The sequence below is a fragment of the Sinohyriopsis cumingii genome, chromosome 7 (genome assembly GCF_028554795.1).
Source record: "Sinohyriopsis cumingii isolate HCF-2022 chromosome 7, ASM2855479v2, whole genome shotgun sequence".
In the NCBI taxonomy this organism is placed as follows: domain Eukaryota; kingdom Metazoa; phylum Mollusca; class Bivalvia; order Unionida; family Unionidae; genus Sinohyriopsis; species Sinohyriopsis cumingii.
The window spans coordinates 133456796-133477674 of NC_142967.1; the positions used below are offsets into that span (position 1 = coordinate 133456796).

The window sequence follows — 20879 nt, forward strand, 5'->3', positions numbered from 1 at the left end:
GGTCCCAGTGCCAGCTGATATACCCACTTAGGAAGCACAAGTCCAAGATAGGAGGCTATTAAGGGCCAAGCAGATTAATGAAATCTGTTACTAGAGGCAGAAACCAAGTGTTAAAGTGTAACATAGGATAAATCACCCATTGAGTCATCAATATTTGTGCAATAAATTTCACCACACAAACCTCATTTGTTATACAAATGTTTTTTTCCCATTGAAATCTCATAAATCATTGTTTATAACATGCCATTAAGCCGTGCTTTTCCTTGTAAATAAATCTGAGATAACCTGTGGTGTGTGATTGCATGAATCATGCAAAATATGTATGAATTCACACATTTGGGGAACGGTGATGCGTGAGAACTTTAACAAATTTGTTGAAAGTATAACATATACTAATGTGCTTGACGAAATATACCCTTTTTATTTAACCATTCTTGTGGTGATATCTGTTTTTCAGGTAGGCAACTGTTTACATATCTGGGATCTTCAAGCATGACAAAAATGGTTGTTAAACTAAATTTGATTGGCACATTGTGCCCTGGAATACATGTTATGGCGTAGTTTGAACCCTCCATGAAGGAAGTTTTACAAATGAGCGTATAAAATTCGGGCAACCTAGAAAACCCAAAATGTCGGATTCCCGGTGTGGTTCATTACATTTTTGTTTGCCAAATACTGGCTGGTAATAATGATTATCACAATATTTGCTAAACTTACAAAGTATATCGGATTAATGGAGCTAGGAAATTGTTAATGGAGATACCAGTGAGTGTTTTTGAGCCAGAAAGTGGTGTTAATGCGAATCAGATTCACATGTTGGATGGACAAAAATAGAGGGCATGACGGCCAGTCTACCTTTCAGCGGTATTTCAAAATTATATGTAGAAAGGGCAGAAGACTGAGTATAATTAAAATACAGACAATTTAAAAGCAGAATGGAATTTTCATTTTTTTATCAACCATTTCAGCCCTGTGAATCATATGATGCAAAACCATATATCCATATCAGGGTTAAACAATGAAATTAAGATGTAAAGATATTTATTTTGAATACCTGTCTGCACAAGCCAATTATGGCATTGACTTACTAAAAACAATACAGCATTATGGAACAAATAAGAAATCTGGCATGGTAGTCAATAAACAACTAATTCAAGAAATAAGTTTGTGTTAGTGAAAAATCTTATTTTGGAGCAGATGTATTCAAAAGATAAAATCTGTGAGCTCTGGAAAATTGTAAATAACAGTCACAAAGATCAGTTTTTCCAACATCTTCAGGCTGACAAAGCTTGCTATGTATGTTCCCTTTCAGAAGGATGCACAGAACAATATTCATAAACAGATAAGGAACCGAGTATGCTCAGAAATAATTAACAGATTAATACTTTTATACAACTAGAGGTGACATCTTTTAAAGATTTTGATTTCAGTAGAGCTCTAAAAAGTGGAGTATCGAATTGTTAGATAAATACTGAACCATGACTGTTTCCTCCTCCCGCCCCTTTTTATCTACTGCTCCCTTCTCTTGGTGACAAAGGGTGGTCCCCCTTAAGATAAAATCCAGGCAGCATTTCTCCTTAAATTGTACATGGGGAACACATGTGAAATTTCTCTCTTTAAGAACCCTCTTTTTATGCAGAGATCTTTAACTAGTGAATGAAGGTGCTGATGAAATAAATAAAATTACCAAGGAATCAGCAAGGGGGCAGATTTCAAACAGCTCTAGTTTTCACCTTGTGTAAAAATTTTTTAAAAAACATTAAAATAGGACTGGGTTTTCCTTCTTCACTAATACATACAAGTACCTGTGGCCACAGCACTACAATGTGATGGATTTTGTTGGTGTTCATCCTCATTTCCATGCCCAGATTTGTTCTAGATGAGATTTTCTTTGCACAAGAAAATTGCTTTATTTCTGTTTTGAAGATAACATTGTAATGTCTTCCAAGTTTATGTTAGACATGAAATTGGTAATAAGATGTTTTCAACGCATTCATGCCATGCAAAACAAAGGGTCTGGTGTCTAAAGTGAGTTTAATGGAGCCACCACTAAATAGCCTAAAATGATGAATAAAACTCACTGACAACCAACAGGTAGTCTGTTTGATAGTATTTTTGTTTTCTTGTCATTATTGAGAACTGCATGTAAATATATAACGATATCTCTATCTGTAATCTGCATATTGGAAATACAACCAGTATGTGAACATAGATAAAGGGGTGCCACCTACCTTTAAAAGATGAAAAGACCATCAAGCGTATCAATATGAATCATATCACAGGCTATGTATCATGAATCGTATCGATACACAGCACAGGTGTATCATTTCACCCCTACTCACCTGGCTTTACATAACTGATCAGTTGTCCATTTCACTAAGCAGGCTGATGTAGTATTGCAAGAACACAACCTATGCAAACTATTTCCCAAATTTTACATCATGTTGATTTTACCTATAGATTACATCCTTATAAAATTTCTTTCTAAAGATAAAGGCATGAATAATATGAATACTCTCTTCACATAATCAAAGTTATCCAAACATTTGATGATACAAACCAATCAATAAAGTTTTATAAAAATTAGATGAGAAATAGTCTCTAGGTCTAGATAAACCCTGCTGATCAATTATCTCTATAACATGCACAGCTCTTACTTATAATAGAACCTGTACACGACAATGATAACATAAATTTATGGCGGAGCAAAAGCTGATTTTAATTTGGTCTCCAAAGTGATGGGGTTCAAACAATCATATGCCATGTCAACTCATTATTATGAGTAGCTTATAATAAAACACACTGCAATATACAACATTATCTTAACAAAGTGACACTATTATTTTCTTTGAAGGGACTGGCAGTCTCTTTTCATTAAGGAAAATTATGAAGGACTTCATTAAAATTCTGTGGGATTTGGGGGATTGCTTTGTATTGAAATCACTGGAGATATTCTAAAACACATAAACATACTAATTAAAGTAAACAAGTATTAGATGTTTGAAACTTGTCCTAATCTTGACCTTGAATCTGAAATTTCACATTGCTTACTACCAAACTAATTGGAACCCTTATTGCAAATGTTTACCAAATTTGGTCATGAGTGATTGGTATTTGTTTGAATTTTCTTATTTACTCTCTTTGAGAGTACAAAACTCCTAGTTGTTAGCTTTAATGTTGAGCCCCACATCATGGAAGTCTGGTTATCAAACTTGTTTCAAATACCTGCTAGATATACCAAATCATGGAAGTCTGGTTATCAAACTTGTTTCAAATACCTGCTATATATACCAAATCATGAAAGTCTGGTTATCAAACTTGTTTCAAATACCTGCTAGATATACCAAATCATGAAAGACTGGTTATCAAACTTGTTTCAAATACCTGCTAGATATACCAAATCATGGAAGCCTGGTTATCAAACTTGTTTCAAATACCTGCTAGATATACCAAATCATGAAAGATGGGTTATCAAACTTGTTTCAAATACCTGCTAGATATATCAAATCATGGAAGTCTGGTTATCAAACTTGTTTCAAATACCTGCTAGATATACCAAATCATGGAAGCCTGGTTATCAAACTTGTTTCAAATACCTGCTAGATATACCAAATCATGGAAGTCTGGTTATCAAACTTGTTTCAAATACCTGCTAGATATACTAAGTGTAACAAAGTTTCATCCTTATAGTATTTACAGACATGTTCAGTTTATGTTAAGAGTACAAGTGGCATATGACAAATTCATCTGAACAAAGTTTAAAAATTATACTGGGTGGGGTAATTAATGGATTTGGTTTGTGTGTGTGTTTGAGAGGTAGAAAAAATTTACCAAGTTTTTTAAAAATATTTTCAGTGGTTCAATGTTTCTACCACCAAGGATTATATCACTAACTTCATCAATTGCTGTGATCTTGGCTTCAGATCAGGGGGCATGACTGTAGTATATAACACACCATATAATCATTACATGTTATTCAAGCAGTTAAAACCTTATACAACACACCATATAATCATTACATGCTATTCAAGCAGTTAAAACCTTATACAACACACCATATAATCATTACATGCTATTCAAGCTCCCTCAGCAGTTAAAACCTTGTACAACACACCATATAATCATTACATGTTATTCAAGCTCCCTCAGCAGTTAAAACCTTGTACAACACACCATATAATCATTACATGTTATTCAAGCTCCCTCAGCAGTTAAAACCTTGTACAACACACCATATAATCATTACATGTTATTCAAGCAGTTAAAACCTTATACAACACACCATATAATCATTACATGCTATTCAAGCTCCCTCAGCAGTTAAAACCTTGTACAACACACCATATAATCATCACATGTTATTCAAGCAGTTAAAACCTTATACAACACACCATACAATCATTACATATTACTCAAGCAGTTAAAACCTTATACAACACACCATATAATCATTACATGTTATTCAAGCAGTTAAAACCTTATACAACACACCATATAATCATTACATGCTATTCAAGCTCCCTCAGCAGTTAAAACCTTGTACAACACACCATATAATCATTACATGTTATTCAAGCAGTTAAAACCTTATACAACACACCATACAATCATTACATATTATTCAAGCAGTTAAAACCTTATACAACACACCATATAATCATTACATATTATTCAAGCAGTTAAAACCTTATACAACACACCATATAATCATTACATGCTATTCAAGCTCCCTCAGCAGTTAAAACCTTGTACAACACACCATATAATCATTACATGTTATTCAAGCAGTTAAAACCTTATACAACACACCATACAATCATTACATATTATTCAAGCAGTTAAAACCTTATACAACACACCATATAATCATTACATGTTATTCAAGCAGTTAAAACCTTATACAACACACCATACAATCATTACATATTATTCAAGCAGTTAAAACCTTATACAACACACCATACAATCATTACATATTATTCAAGCAGTTAAAACCTTATACAACACACCATATAATCATTACATATTATTCAAGCAGTTAAAACCTTATACAACACACCATATAATCATTACATATTATTCAAGCAGTTAAAACCTTATACAACACACCATATAATCATTACATATTATTCAAGCAGTTAAAACCTTATACAACACACCATATAATCATTACATGTTATTCAAGCTCCCTCAGCAGTTAAAACATTTCACAACACACCATATAATCATTACATGTTATTCAAGCAGTTAAAACCTTATACAACACACCATATAATCATTACATGTTATTCAAAGCATACCTCAACAAGGATGCTAATCATTTATTTATATTTTCTCAGGCAGTGACCTTGACCTAAAACACACCATATGCTTATAACATATATCAAGTTAAAATTTTAATTAGTTATCAGAAGTTACAACCTAGACAAAGGTTCAGTCCAATAACTTTTTTTATTCCTGCCATGACATTAACGTTTGACCTTGCGGCATGTCAGCCATAGTCATTCATAAAAAAAATGGGCAAAACTGCATCAGAATGTTACCAAGACTTATAAAGCTATGGCTGGACAAAAAAATGCAAATGGATGGATGTACCTATAGACAACACTATAATATAACATGCTAGAGTTATGAAAAGCATTAAAAAAAAACAATGGTAATGTATTTACTTGCTTATAAGTAAAGTCCAACTTACTGTAATATGCACAGATCCAGATCTGCCATCGCATAAAGCACTGACAGATCTGGGTCTGTTCTGTCTGTTAGGAATAATCAGTAGAACATGCAACATATCTCTGATCTGCAGGTACATTATACTATGGCAGTTCTGGATCTTTGTTGTTTGCAGTTGGACTTGTCTTATAAGCAAGTATATGCAGTACCATGAATACTACTTTGCATGCCTGCCACATGTTTAACAGTTCTGTATGTAAGTGCCAGCTGGGTTTCCTTCTTATTCCGCAGCAAGCTATCTACTAAGTTTGGTCAAGGTATACGGCTTACAACTAAAGTTATTGTGCAGAAACAATTTTTCATTTTGAGTCAAAGTGACTATGACATTTTGACCCCAAAATCAAGTAATTATTATTTTTTCCTTACATGTACAAGCCATCCAACGAGTTTGGTGAAATTATGTTATCTAAAACTAAATTTATTATGCAGATATCAAAAACTAGCAGAGAAACAACACAGCATGACATACTTGAAGACTGGCATACAAATATTTACTTGAGAGTCATGTTATCAACCTTGAATTCATGACAAACAACACAGCATGACATACTTGACAACTGGCATACAAATATTTACTTGAGAGTCATGTTATCAACCTTGAATTTCATGACAAACAACACAGCATGACATACTTGACAACTGGCATACAAATATTTACTTGAGAGTCATGTTATCAACCTTGAATTCATGACAAACAACACAGCATGACATACTTGACAACTGGCATACAAATATTTACTTGAGAGTCATGTTATCAACCTTGAATTCATGACAAACAACACAACATGACATACTTGACAACTGGCATACAAATATTTACTTGAGAGTCATGTTATCAACCTTGAATTCATGACAAACAACACAGCATGACATACTTGACAACTGGCACACAAATATTTACTTGAGAGTCATGTTATCAACCTTGAATTCATGACAAACAACACAACATGACATACTTGATGACTGGCATACAAATATTTACTTGAGAGTCATGTTATCAACCTTGAATTCATGACAAACAACCTGAAATAAATGATCTGGTCAACATCTAATAAAGAGTAAACTCGTATGAAAACTCATTCATTAATAAAGAGTAAACTTGTATGAAAACTCATTCATTAATAAAGAGTAAACTTGTATGAAAACTCATTCATTAATAAAGAGTAAACTTGTATGAAAACTCATTCATATCAAGCAGAAAAATCAGCAGTTATAAGCCACTATTTGACGATATTAGCCTGAATAAGTGGAATCTGAATAGTTGATACAAATTATTTAGTATACTTACCTTTGTACACATGTGCTAACATACCTGTGATCTTTACTCTTTGCTTGAAATTCAAAGTAAAAACAGCATATAACCTGTCATAACATATTGTATTAACATATCTGTGGTCTAAACTATTCATTTGAAAACCTAATTAAAATAAACAGTAACTCCTGCAGAGGTCTGAATCCATGTATTAAAACTTCTTCGAAATGCAAAAGAGCAGTCACATTACCAGTTTTTGACTAAAATAGTTGTAATAGTGAAAATATTTTTTTTTCTTCACATATTAGCCATTTTTCAAATTTTAAAGTTTTACCTATTCAGTTTGAGGGGTTGGTTTATATGTGAACAGGCTAATACATGCATATGTACAGTATTAACAGATCAGTTGACACTACTGTTTGTTTGAAATCCTAGGTGGAATATATGCATAGACCCAGACCTGTCATCACATAATATGCTAACAGATCAGTGGTCAATAAGTTTGTTTGAAATATTAAGTTAAATAAACAACATGGACCCAGACCTGTCATCATATAATGTGCTGGCAGATTAATGGCATATTTTGTTTGTTTGAAATCATTGAAAGAAAGAACAACATAGACTCTGACCTGTTAATACATTAAATGGCAGATCAGGCTCTATGCTGTTCTCTCTTAAGCACACACTATACAAGGTAAACTACATGCACGTGTACCTCTTGTTCTGAAGAATAATTCTGATATGCATGAGGACATGATGAGGCTGTCAGGCCATAATGTATCCATTTAGCATATAAAGCAATTTTTTCCCCTCCAGTTTGGAACAAAACACAACTGTGTTTTGTATTTATTACCTACCTGGTCTTTTACACTTTACAAAGATTTTGCACCATAGTGTGAATAGGATTAAAAACAAATTGAGAGTTATACATTGTAAAAGTAAAATTTGGTACATCAAAAAAACATAAATGTGCTGATGTTACAGAAAATACCTCTGGATGAGTGATCCAGAAATTTGACTTGGAACAACTGTAACATCTGCTTAACCATACAATATTTAATGGGCATGTAATAACATAGGAATTACAGCACAGTTATTTTTATGAATAGTATCCATCAAAGATAAACTGATCATTAAGTATGAAGAATAAAACCATTTATAACAATGGAAGTAAAAGGATTAATGCTGGACCAGGGAGAAAAGCTAACACTGGATAGATAGAGGTCCTTTGATTGCATGCAGGATGTGGCATTGATGGATTGCCCAGGGCAGCTTAAATTTTAATTTAGACAAATAGCATTTACATTCCCCCTGTTAGATGGGCAAGAGGTTTGTAGAATTCAACTATCATTTATTTAATTTCCATCACTGTCAAATCTCATAAATTGAATCTATTAAAAAAACATTAACTTGTGCAATGCACTTTAACTCTAGTATCAATTCGAGTTGCATAAAAAAAGAAAATTCTGTTGACAGTTTATTTGGGAAGGTGACATTTACATTGGGGCTATTGAATTTCAATGTCCAAGTGGACAACTAATTTTACAAGTCAATGTTGAGTCCTGGAATGGATTGATTTGGAAGACAACATCGAGCTGAGAAATAAATGCATTGATGACCAATGAATAAGTCAGGTGAAGGTCTAAAAAATGTCACCCATGTGATGATGATGCAAACAGAAAATGGAAAACTCTACAGTGAAAATACAACTTGAATGATCCTAAATATCTGTAAGGAAAACACAGTTACAGTCCCTTTTGAAAGTCATTAAATCAATATAAAAATTTATTGAATATGCAACCTCCTGTCATTGATCACCTTTATATCTTTTGAACTGGGATGGTCTTAAAAGACACTCCACAAACTGTTTCATGGGGCCCCAAGCGGACGAGTAGTCTAATGCGCTCTCCATTACGGATCACTGTCATCTCACCTCTGTCTGTGTGGGTTCAAGTCTAGGATTCGGCTAATGTGGGTACGTGAGAAAGCTTTCCAGTAGCTTCTCATGGGTCGGTGGTTCTTCCCGGGGTTTTCCTGGGTTCTTCCTCCACCATTAACACGGGTCGCCATCCATAGCCTATCGTGTGCTGAAAAATGGCGTTAAACCCCACAACAACAAAACAAACTGTTTCATACAAATTTCCATGCTCACATGAATCCACTCCTTTTGAGCAAATTTAGACTTAATATTTTTCTTGAGGAAAGAAAGAAACCAAGTACCAAATTGGATTAGGAGCCATTTAGTGTCACTGACACTGTTTTAATGAGTAAATGAACAAAATGGATTAGGAGCCATTTATTGTCATTGACACTGTTTTAATGAGTAAATGACCAAAATGGATTAGGAGCCATTTTGTGTCACTGACACTGTTTTAATGAGTAAATAAACAAGATCTGATCAAGATCATCTGGAAGATAAATCCCATTCCTATTTGACTCTAGAAACTCGGTGGGCAAAATAAATGTTATGAAACCAGTAATCAACCAAGATTAGACATGAACAGATAAATAAATGTTATGAAACCAGTAATCAACCAAGATTAGACATGAACAGATAAATAAAAGTGCATACAAACTGTTTAGTTACTGGTGAAATAAATATGACAAAAAATGTCTATGATGGTTAATGGAACCTACAAATGGAACATAAGGCACATATCATATATACTTGCTTATAAGTCTAGTCAAACTGCAACTTTAAAAAATCCTGATTTGAGTTTGCATTTCAGGGTTTATGATATCTGTTCTGCTGATTACTCCTAACAAACTGCAAAGACCCAGCTCTGTTGGTGCATTATGCGATGGTAGATCTGGGTCTGTGTAGTCTGCAGTCAGACTCGACTTATAAGTGAGTACATATGGTACATATCATATCAGTGGAACTCACACTGAGCAGTATCATACACTGAATTGTAAAATTATTTTAATACATTCTCAATAACAAAGTTAGTATTATATGTGACTTTGTATTCCTTTACTAAAATATACCACAAATTCGTCCATAATACATATTTTGGTCAATATGAAACAGTCAAAAGAAAATGGTTCTATATCAAACACAGATAAAACTCTCTTTAACTTTGTCAGAAATTGACACAGGTCTTCACAATGTAAAGCCTCATACCAAATTTAATGTCAATCTATCATGTCTATCAAAAGTTATTCATATTGGCAATGAAACATGCCGACAGATGGGACAGGATCAATGGACATGGGTCATAGTTATGGAATGATTGCTCCGTATATTCAGGCTGATTTCTTCTGTGTATTTTAATGCTACAATGTAACAACATAACAGACCTAAATTCCTCTTGTCACATGAGTTTTAACTGAATGCCAACAATTTAGAATATAACTATTAATAATGTTGGCAGCTTGTAAGCGGCTAGAACTAATTTGCCTAATGAGCAACCAGAAACTTTTTTAACCTAAGGAATTTTGTTCATATTTATATTATTAGGATGAAATCAGTTCTAAAAAGGAGAAAACACTGGACAAATAAATCTATTGTAAATTATCATATTTGATTTAGAGCTGAATATGGGGACAAATTTTTTATATAATTTCCAGGATTGTTGTTACTATGCATCTGAAATCCAACATAGAGTGGCATAAACCCCAACCAACTCGGCAATTGTCACACTACACCCTTAATATTTGGCTTCATTCTGTCTACTGTATAGAGTGGCATAAACCCCAACCAACTCAGCAATTGTCACACTACACCCTTAATATTTGCCTTCATTCTGTCTACTGTATAGAGTGGCATAAACCCCAACCAACTCAGCAATTGTCACACTACACCCTTAATATTTGGCTTCATTCTGTCTACTGTATAGAGTGGCATAAACCCCAACCAACTCAGCAATTGTCACACTACACCCTTAATATTTGGCTTCATTCTGTCTACTGTATAGAGTGGCATAAACCCCAACCAACTCAGCATTTGTCACACTACACCCTTAATATTTGGCTTCATTCTGTCTACTGTATAGAGTGGCATAAACCCCAACCAACTCAGCAATTGTCACACTACACCCTTAATATTTGGCTTCATTCTGTCTACTGTATAGAGTGGCATAAACCTCAACCAACTCAGCAATTGTCACACTACACCCTTAATATTTGGCTTCATTCTGTCTACTGTACAGAGTGGCATAAACCCCAACCAACTCAGCAATTGTCACACTACACCCTTAATATTTGGCTTCATTCTGTCTACTGTATAGAGTGGCATAAACTCCAACCAACTCGGCAATTGTCACACTACACCCTTAATATTTGGCTTCATTCTGTCTACTGTATAGAGTGGCATAAACCCCAACCAACTGGGCAATTGTCACACTACACCCTTAATATTTGGCTTCATTCTGTCTACTGTATAGAGTGGCATAAACCCCAACCAACTAAGCAATTGTCACACTACACCCTTAATATTTGGCTTCATTCTGTCTACTGTATAGAGTGGCATAAACCCCAACCAACTCAGCAATTGTCACACTACACCCTTAATATTTGGCTTCATTCTGTCTACTGTATAGAGTGGCATAAACCCCAACCAACTCAGCATTTGTCACACTACACCCTTAATATTTGGCTTCATTCTGTCTACTGTATAGAGTGGCATAAACCCCAACCAACTCAGCAATTGTCACACTACACCCTTAATATTTGGCTTCATTCTGTCTACTGTATAGAGTGGCATAAACCTCAACCAACTCAGCAATTGTCACACTACACCCTTAATATTTGGCTTCATTCTGTCTACTGTACAGAGTGGCATAAACCCCAACCAACTCAGCAATTGTCACACTACACCCTTAATATTTGGCTTCATTCTGTCTACTGTATAGAGTGGCATAAACCCCAACCAACTCGGCAATTGTCACACTACACCCTTAATATTTGGCTTCATTCTGTCTACTGTATAGAGTGGCATAAACCCCAACCAACTCGGCAATTGTCACACTACACCCTTAATATTTGGCTTCATTCTGTCTACTGTATAGAGTGGCATAAACCCCAACCAACTCAGCAATTGTCACACTACACCCTTAATATTTGGCTTCATTCTGTCTACTGTATAGAGTGGCATAAACCCCAACCAACTCAGCAATTGTCACACTACACCCTTAATATTTGGCTTCATTCTGTCTACTGTATAGAGTGGCATAAACCCCAACCAACTCAGCATTTGTCACACTACACCCTTAATATTTGGCTTCATTCTGTCTACTGTATAGAGTGGCATAAACCCCAACCAACTCAGCAATTGTCACACTACACCCTTAATATTTGGCTTCATTCTGTCTACTGTATAGAGTGGCATAAACCTCAACCAACTCAGCAATTGTCACACTACACCCTTAATATTTGGCTTCATTCTGTCTACTGTACAGAGTGGCATAAACCCCAACCAACTCAGCAATTGTCACACTACACCCTTAATATTTGGCTTCATTCTGTCTACTGTAGAGAGTGGCATAAACCCCAACCAACTCGGCAATTGTCACACTACACCCTTAATATTTGGCTTCATTCTGTCTACTGTATAGAGTGGCATAAACCCCAACCAACTCGGCAATTGTCACACTACACCCTTAATATTTGGCTTCATTCTGTCTACTGTATAGAGTGGCATAAACCCCAACCAACTCAGCAATCGTCACACTACACCCTTAATATTTGGCTTCATTCTGTCTACTGTATAGAGTGGCATAAACCCCAACCAACTCAGCAATTGTCACACTACACCCTTAATATTTGGCTTCATTCTGTCTACTGTATTAGTAACTACTACACCTTACTGTTGGATATCCAACATTAGATTAATTCTTGGCTGCATGTGAGTTCCACTGACAAATTAAAACAACACAGAACAGAAGCAGAGATGGGACTAACTATGGTGAACAACTCCATGAGCAAACAACTGGTGATGATAGAATTAAAGTGAAAAGGTGGTAATGGTGACAATGTTTCGGGTTTGTAACAAATATATAAAAGGGGAGAGGCTACAAACCTTCATGACACTGGGAGAACTGTCATCAATAAAGTCTGTATGTGAGTACTGTAACAGAATTGTAATCATATAATTCATGTACAGCTTCACTCCATAGAACTCACAAGTATTTACACTGCACAGGTTGACAACATCATAGTGTGTACCCCTCAATATATACTTGATTCATGCATAACTTTGCAATTAAAAACTCTTAGCAAATGAAGTAATTAAAAACTCCTAGCAAAGGGGGTTGCCATCAAGTGACTTTTAAAATAAGCCACTCTCATCCACTTTGGGCCACTTTTTGTGCTTGTTATGTTTAAAATGTTTACAACCAGCACTGTTAATGATGTTTAATTAAATGTTAAGTGTGTATAATCAGTCCTAAATTATATTTCCACTAATCATCCAATTTACCATAGCATTTAAATAGTACCTTGCATTTCTTATTGTCTTTAATATTCCTATTTGTAAGGGTTAATAAAAAATAAACCACCCCAACTTTTAAACAAGTTACTGAAGTGGGTATATTATCCATCACTTCTCTTTAAGTTTCAATTTGCACAATAATGATCTTAACTGATAAGAGTAATGCAAATGGTACATTATACACCCACCATATGGTAAATATAGTAATTTATTATATTTCTTTTCAGTAAAACCTTCTTTCATATTTTGGTATTAAAAGACATAGTGTCTGTTTAACTTGTGTACTATGTCAAGGTCACAAAGTGACCTTGCTCAGCAAGATACCAAGGGATATGCTCTACCTTTTCAGTATTTGTCTTCCTTTTCTCCAATGTAGCCATCAGCAAAATATGGCAAAGTGAAAAGGCACAGAAAGTTATTTTCTTGAAACCATTGTTTTTCTTCCATTCTCGGTAACCTTGACATTTGACCTATTTATCCCATCATCAAAAAGTGCCATTCTTGTCTAAAATGCAAGCCATCCATACAGTGTGGTCATGGCTTGCAGCATAGGACCTCAGTATATTCTGGAAACTGTTTTCCTTTGTGGAAGTTCCCTTAACTGGACCTACAACTGTTAAACCCCCAAATAAATAGGTATTGTCCTTGTCTCAAAGCAAGACATCAACAAAGATTAGTCAATGCATGTGGTAAACAACTTAAGCAATTTTGATGAAACTGATTTTTGATCTTTCAGCCCCTGCCATCTTGATCTTTAACCGATTGACACAATATGAATATATGTCTTCTTGTCTCATATGCAAGTCATTCATTAAGTTTGGTTCAAGCAGGTGATAAGGAACTAAGATACTGTGCTGAAACTATTTGTCTTCTTAGAGTAACTGTCCCCTTGTCCTTTAGCCCTCAATTTAATATATGACATCATTTTTATCTACAAAGCAAGTCATTTGTAAAGTTTAGTCAAGGTTTCCAGTATACTATTCAAGTTAATGTATCAGAAATTGATATGTTTCTTAAAGATTGGTAATGGCAGATAGTGGAGAACCTGAGTTATTGTGCTGAAACCAAATAGGGAACTGAGAAAATGACATAAGGGAGGACAATTTCTATACCATAACATGCTCTTTTTTATGGGCCTGCATGTGCAAATTTTATTAATTTGTAATTGATTACTTAAAAGTGTAATATAATGTTTGGTCATTTGTCCTTTGTGACCAATCTATTTAGACTGTCATTCCTACCAATGATGGAGAATGTTTTGGACTACCAAATTAAGGTTGATCACAAAGTTGATTGATCCAAAAGTGCAAAACATGTTCAACCTTCTACCCATGCTAAGATTTATCTTCTGGGTTCTCACTTTAACAAAACAATCTTAAAACATCTCAACAAGGCTTTCCTAAGATGGATGCACTTTTATTATAAAAATTATGTCAGTCAAAAACATTTCAATTTGTAAGTCTTTGCACACAGAAGATTGAATTTATAACCCAAACATCAATATGTAGTAGTCTTTCTTGTCTCTAATTCAACTAATCAGCAAAGTCTGGTTATCGTTAGATGACATTACTTATTTTCTGGAAATAATATTCCTTCTTAGAGTCATTCTGATCTTGACCTCTGAATTAAAAATCAATGCATCTTCCTTGGCTCAAATGAAAGCCCTCTTCCAAGTTTAATCAAGGTAGGTAGTACAGAACTTGTGTAGTTTTGTGGAAATTGCTTTTCCTTCTTTCAGACCATGTTACCTTGACCTCTGATTGCAAAATGAATAGGTTTCTTCCTTTTCTGAACTGCAAGCCATCTAGAAGTTGATAAATATGGTAGCTCAAGATACTGTGCAGAAATAAGTTTTCGTCTTTGAGTAATTGTGACCTTGAACTTCAACCTATTCACCCAAAATCAATAAGCATCTTTCTTATGTCAAATAGAAACAATTTACAAAATTTGGTCAAGTTACCTGATACACAAATTAAGTTATTGAGTTATTGTGTGGGCATAGTTTTCCTTCTTTGACCGGTGACTCTGACCTTTTTTAATAGCCCAAATTCAATAGATTTCTTCCCTGCCCCAAATCCAAGCTATGCACAAAGTCTGTATCAACAGATGTTGTAGAACTTGAGGAACAGATGGAGGGATGTACAACATCGTAACATGACATGCTCTTTATGGCTGGTGCATAAAAATCAAGCACTTTTACATCAAAATGTAAACAGCCTATATCTGACCAAGTTATTTTAAGCTTTATAATTCTTCACAAGTTCTAGTTTATGAACAGTTAAGATGTTCTTGATCATGGACTTTTTCTAGTATTATAAAAACCAGTTGAAACACATTAAAAAATAATTTGGGCTGATTATCTTATTTGTTTTTTAAAATTTCCTTCAAAGAATGCACAAAAGGGTCCTGTGGAAGATTAATTCTACAATTCAATTTTTTCCTGAGAGATCTGATGAGATAAATGAGATACTGCGCACTGTTTCCTCACTTTACAAAATACTATCTATTGGAGACATTAAATGTAGGGAATACACAGTGGAGTGATTTGTAGTTGTCAACTTTCTACTATCTGAATTGCATAAAGACAATACCTACAAGCTCTAAATTTCTACCAAATTGAATCCTTCATCAAACTAGAACAGAGGCCCCAGGTGGCTCTCAGCCAAAGTGGATATGTGAGAAAGCCTGCCAGCAGCTTCATATAGGATGGTGATTCATACCAGGGTTTTCCCAATTTCTTCCTCCACCAGTTATACTGGCTGCCATGAATAGCATATCATGCTTTGAAAATGGCATTAAACCCAAACCACAAGAAACTTGAACCAGGTATTGAGCCCAGGACGACATAGGAGAAAAACAAGTATATTACTGCTGTGTTAGTGTTCCCATGAGAAGAATAAAACCTAAGTGCTACAAATACTGTTGGTTTTTTAAAGTAATATTGGTATAGTCCTCTACAGACAAGGCATTATGGATCTTCCTATACTAGTGCTACCAATTTCCATATCACCAATGGTGGTAAAATTTTTCAGATGGTAATTCACTGCAACAAGAAAACTGCTAATTCTGCTATCGCTGGATTGCAAATCATCAATGCTATAAGTTCATATCCTTTTTTATTCAAAGGGTACAAGTCTTTGCAGACTGTTTGTTCTTCTGAAACACAGACTGATATACAAATTGATGTGACTCAGTGGGCAATAGATCTACACACAAACCCCAGCCCAAAGGATCTGAACTCAGTGCAAAAACAACTTTACCATGAAATATAGGTCATGGGCCAAGTTTTCACTGACTACTGTAGTACTTCTCATGATGCAATTTAATTTATAAGTTATGTGACTCCATACACATTAGTGCTTGAGAAAATGAACAAAATACAAAGGTTAAACAAAGATCATTTACCCATGGAATACAGGGTACAAGCCTAAATTTTGCTGAAAGGTGTAGTCGTGACAGACCAAAGTACGAATTTATGAGACTATAAGTAAACAGAGTCTGAAGAAATGGCCTAAATGCAAACTCTAACCACGCAAAAATAACTAGATCATCAAATATAAGTCATAGTGACTTAGTTCTCACTGATGGCTGTATTACTCCTCATCAATCAATTTCATACCAATTTATGTGACTCCATGGGCAAATAGTGCACGGCAAATTGTGCTAAATGCAAGGCTAACCAAAATCACTGCATCATGAAATATAGGTCACACTGACACAATTTTCACTGAAAGTTGAAGTACTCCATATGGCACATACACCAATAGTATCAGAGAAAAATGACCTACACACAAATCCTAAAATGAATGTTCATGTCACATGGGCAAACAGATGGATGGATGGATGGACTTAACCAATGCAAATGCTGGAATTGCTTTGAAATCTGGCCCCCACAAAGTACATTGAAAAATTAGGGGCTTGTGCTGTTGTCTGAAGAGAGTACAGGGCTCGAAATTAGCGGTAGTTTGCTATCCTGAGGCTAGCAGATTTCCTGTCAGAATAGTAACTTTCATAGTGTTAATAGTCTGATGGGCTGGTAAGTTTTGGTTATCAATAGTCAGCGTTTGTTTATGCCATTCCCTAACAAAGACTTGACTTAGCAGATGTTCTGTAGAATCAAAGCAGTGGCCATTGTAAGCACAGTCATAAAATATTAGCATGAGAAGATGAAGTCCATTTCTGCCTCGGAAAGGTGTGATTCTGTAACAAGAATCCATCCGATTTTGTGCACTTCACTTAACAGCGCAAATTACGGTCCCGTCATTAACAATGGAAATTTGGTAATTGATCCTAATTAATCTGATAATGAATTAAATATAAAAAAATGATGCAGTATCACACTTTATTCACTTGACCACAGTAACAAACTACAAAGCGGTATACCACACAAAAGAACATGGCAAAAACTATTCGAAGAAATTAGTTCGCACGTTTTTGTTTAAGTTTTTTTTTTGCTCGCTACCCAATTGCTCCAACAGTCATAAACAGGAAACTACATATTTTACATTTCCATCGAAATAATTATAAGAATTAGATCAATTTATTACGATTACGTTATTGACACATCCTTTCCATACAACTATTTTTTCTATGATGATAAGAATAGTTTTTATATTTTTCAAGAATGAACAAATAATTCCGTGCAGAATGCTGTACATTTGTTGGGAATTAAAATCTCTGAGCATGAACATCTAAGATTTGAAAATTTTCTGCCTTATTATTAATTTCAACAATACATTGAGGTTCAATTAATTAGGAACAATTACCAAACTTATGACTTATGATACCGTAATTGGAGCTGTTAAATACAATGCACCGAGTTTCAGATGGCTTCGTTTGATGGGAACACACCTTTTCTGAGCTGAAACTAACATGATCTTCTGATGCTAATATTTTATAACAGTGTTTACAACAGCCACTGCTTTGATCATGCAGAACTCTGCTTTAGTTAAGTCTTTGTTAGGGAGAGGCCATTTAATTGTGGGAGGGGGCAAAGACACATGTTTTGAAACATGTTTCTTGCTCTCTCTTTCTTATATATAGGACACTGTACCATTCCCTTTCTTGCTTTAAATAATTCGCGTCAGCTATACTATAACATCTCGTATTTCAAAACAAGGCACAATTCCCTCCTTATAAGACAGGCAAAATGTGGCATTTGATAGAAGGTGTTCAGCCACTGGAAAAAAAGCAAAAGTTGAATGAGAATGATGAGGAATAATTTTTATGATAGGGAAAAGCATAATGGAAAATTTCAGAAGAAATGGACAAATGACAGGGAATGGCTGAATTATGACGAGGAAAGGAACGTTATGTGGTGTAACTGGTGTACGCAATTCGCAAAAACAAACACACAGAAAACATCCAGTTTTGTTGCGGGTTGTTCAAACTTTAAAACTGAATCGGTAAACATACAGCTGCATAACATTGTTTTGTGAACAGGACTAGTAAAGATTTGGCAGGACTAGTAAATTTCTCAATATACTAGTCCTTCTGGCTACAAAGAAATTTGTGTTAAATTTGAGCCGTGTAGTAAACATATTTTTATGCTATACAAATATGCAAGGAACTAACTTTAATAAAAGGGAAGAGCAGAAATGCACTTTTAATAGGTTTGAAAAAAATATTAGAAAAAGAGAGTAATTAAGACAGAAAAATAAGAGTTAAGATTGGTAATAAGTAAAACCAGATCCAGAACAAATATATTCCATATGCAGGTCTTTCTGGTAAACTGGCTAATAAAACACTGCAGTGTTTTTGTTATCAAATTTTGGAAACTACTTCAAATTCTACAAATTGTCTAACATATAAGAAACCAGACTAATTAGTTTTCTTTGTATTATGTAAATAAAAAAAAATTTGAACTGTGTTAAGACTGTTTTTAAAGATTATTTTCAACTTACAAACATTCCCATCAACTAGATACTGTATAGCAAAGCACAGCTATGTGAAGGCAATCCCTTGCTGGAAGAGACAAATCTTAGATCCCTACACAAACCTGGAGCAGTAATTCAAGAAGACATCACTGTGATAAAATCGAAGCAAGTGAATACACAGGATCTTACATCAGTGCTCATTTCAAATAAAAAGTAATTGAAATAATTTACATTTTTTGGGAGCCTTCACAAACGAAAGACTAAGATAACTGAAATACATTTAATTTAAGTCAACATGAATAAAAACAAAATTAGTCATGTGACAAACTAGTCTTGAAATATGGATTCACCAAGCAAAAGGTGACCTAAACCCAAATTTAACCAAGGTGATTAGTTTGATATTTTATGGCAAAACAATACATGTCAAATAGGTTATTTAGTGTTGAAGCAATCAGTTTAAAGTTAAGTGCCATATCCTAGGACAGACCACAGTAGACAATCCAGGCTGATCCAATAGTAGGACTAAAACCTTCATCCTTTCAGTCACGTGTCTGGTAGGATAAACACTGACATTTGGGCCTCCTGCCTCTTCTGACATGTGGGATGCTGCAATAGACCTATTCTACATTCTATAGACAAGATGAACAGATGAAAGGACAGACAGACAAGGGAAACTATATACTCTACCACTGTTGTGGTGGGGCATACATATTTGGAATGCCACAATTACCTGGATAACTGCTGATGGTTTGAATATTAGTGGTAACCAACTACAAACTCTGATAAATCTAATGACAAGATTTCCTTTGTCTTATAACATCATGGGTATTTGTTAAATTGCACAAATTAAAAAAAAAATGAAAATGTGAATAAAATGTCTTACTCCCAGACTATCTTCAGAAACAAGCTTTAAACAAACTAAAACATTATAACACATGAAAATCTACAGAAAACTGTACACATGCTCACCCTTTCAGAGCCCAGATTCTTAGTACTGAGACCCACATCAAACACTGGGGAAGCCGTGCTGCTATCGCTTAGGAAGGACATTCTTGAGTGAGTGGAAGATATACTGCTGGTACTGCGTATTGACATTGGGCTGAAATTCATGAGAAAAATTAGAATGCATGTTATCCACAGAATGGGAGAGTTTTAGTTACCTGATGGGGTCTCAAATATTTTGTATTAAACCCTCAAAAAAAAATGGTTCAAACTATTTCATTCATGTGCATTAAGAATAATCCCACCAATTACCTTTTCTATATTTTTTTAATATTAATTTAACTAAGCAAAGGTTGGACCTTTCTTGATATAAATTTTACACCAGAAAGAAAATTCCCTTCTGAAGAGACAATGTACTGAGACTACTGATGACTTTTGGTCCAAGCTGTTGAAGATGTTGGACCACCCTGACTTGGACGATTAAAGTGATGTTAATTTACACACAGTATGATGAGATGGAAAAACACACATAGTATTTATGGTCTTCTTTATAACTAATCTTGACAAATTATCTTACAACAAAATATTAGCATTTGAAACTTTACTGTGTTAATTTCCTTTTGAAAGCATTTTCTACTATCAGAGG

At 34.7% G+C, this 20879-nt stretch overlaps 1 protein-coding gene across 1 annotated transcript in view; it reads right to left on the minus strand.

The window, feature by feature from the left end:
- LOC149796158 (uncharacterized) overlaps positions 1-20879 on the minus strand; it is a 105759-nt gene that overhangs the window by 10702 nt on the left and 74178 nt on the right. Inside the window, exon 10 of the mRNA XM_089963937.1 lies at positions 20261-20390. Coding sequence (XP_089820063.1) covers positions 20261-20390 — 130 coding nt within the window. The remainder of the gene's footprint in view (positions 1-20260; positions 20391-20879) is intronic.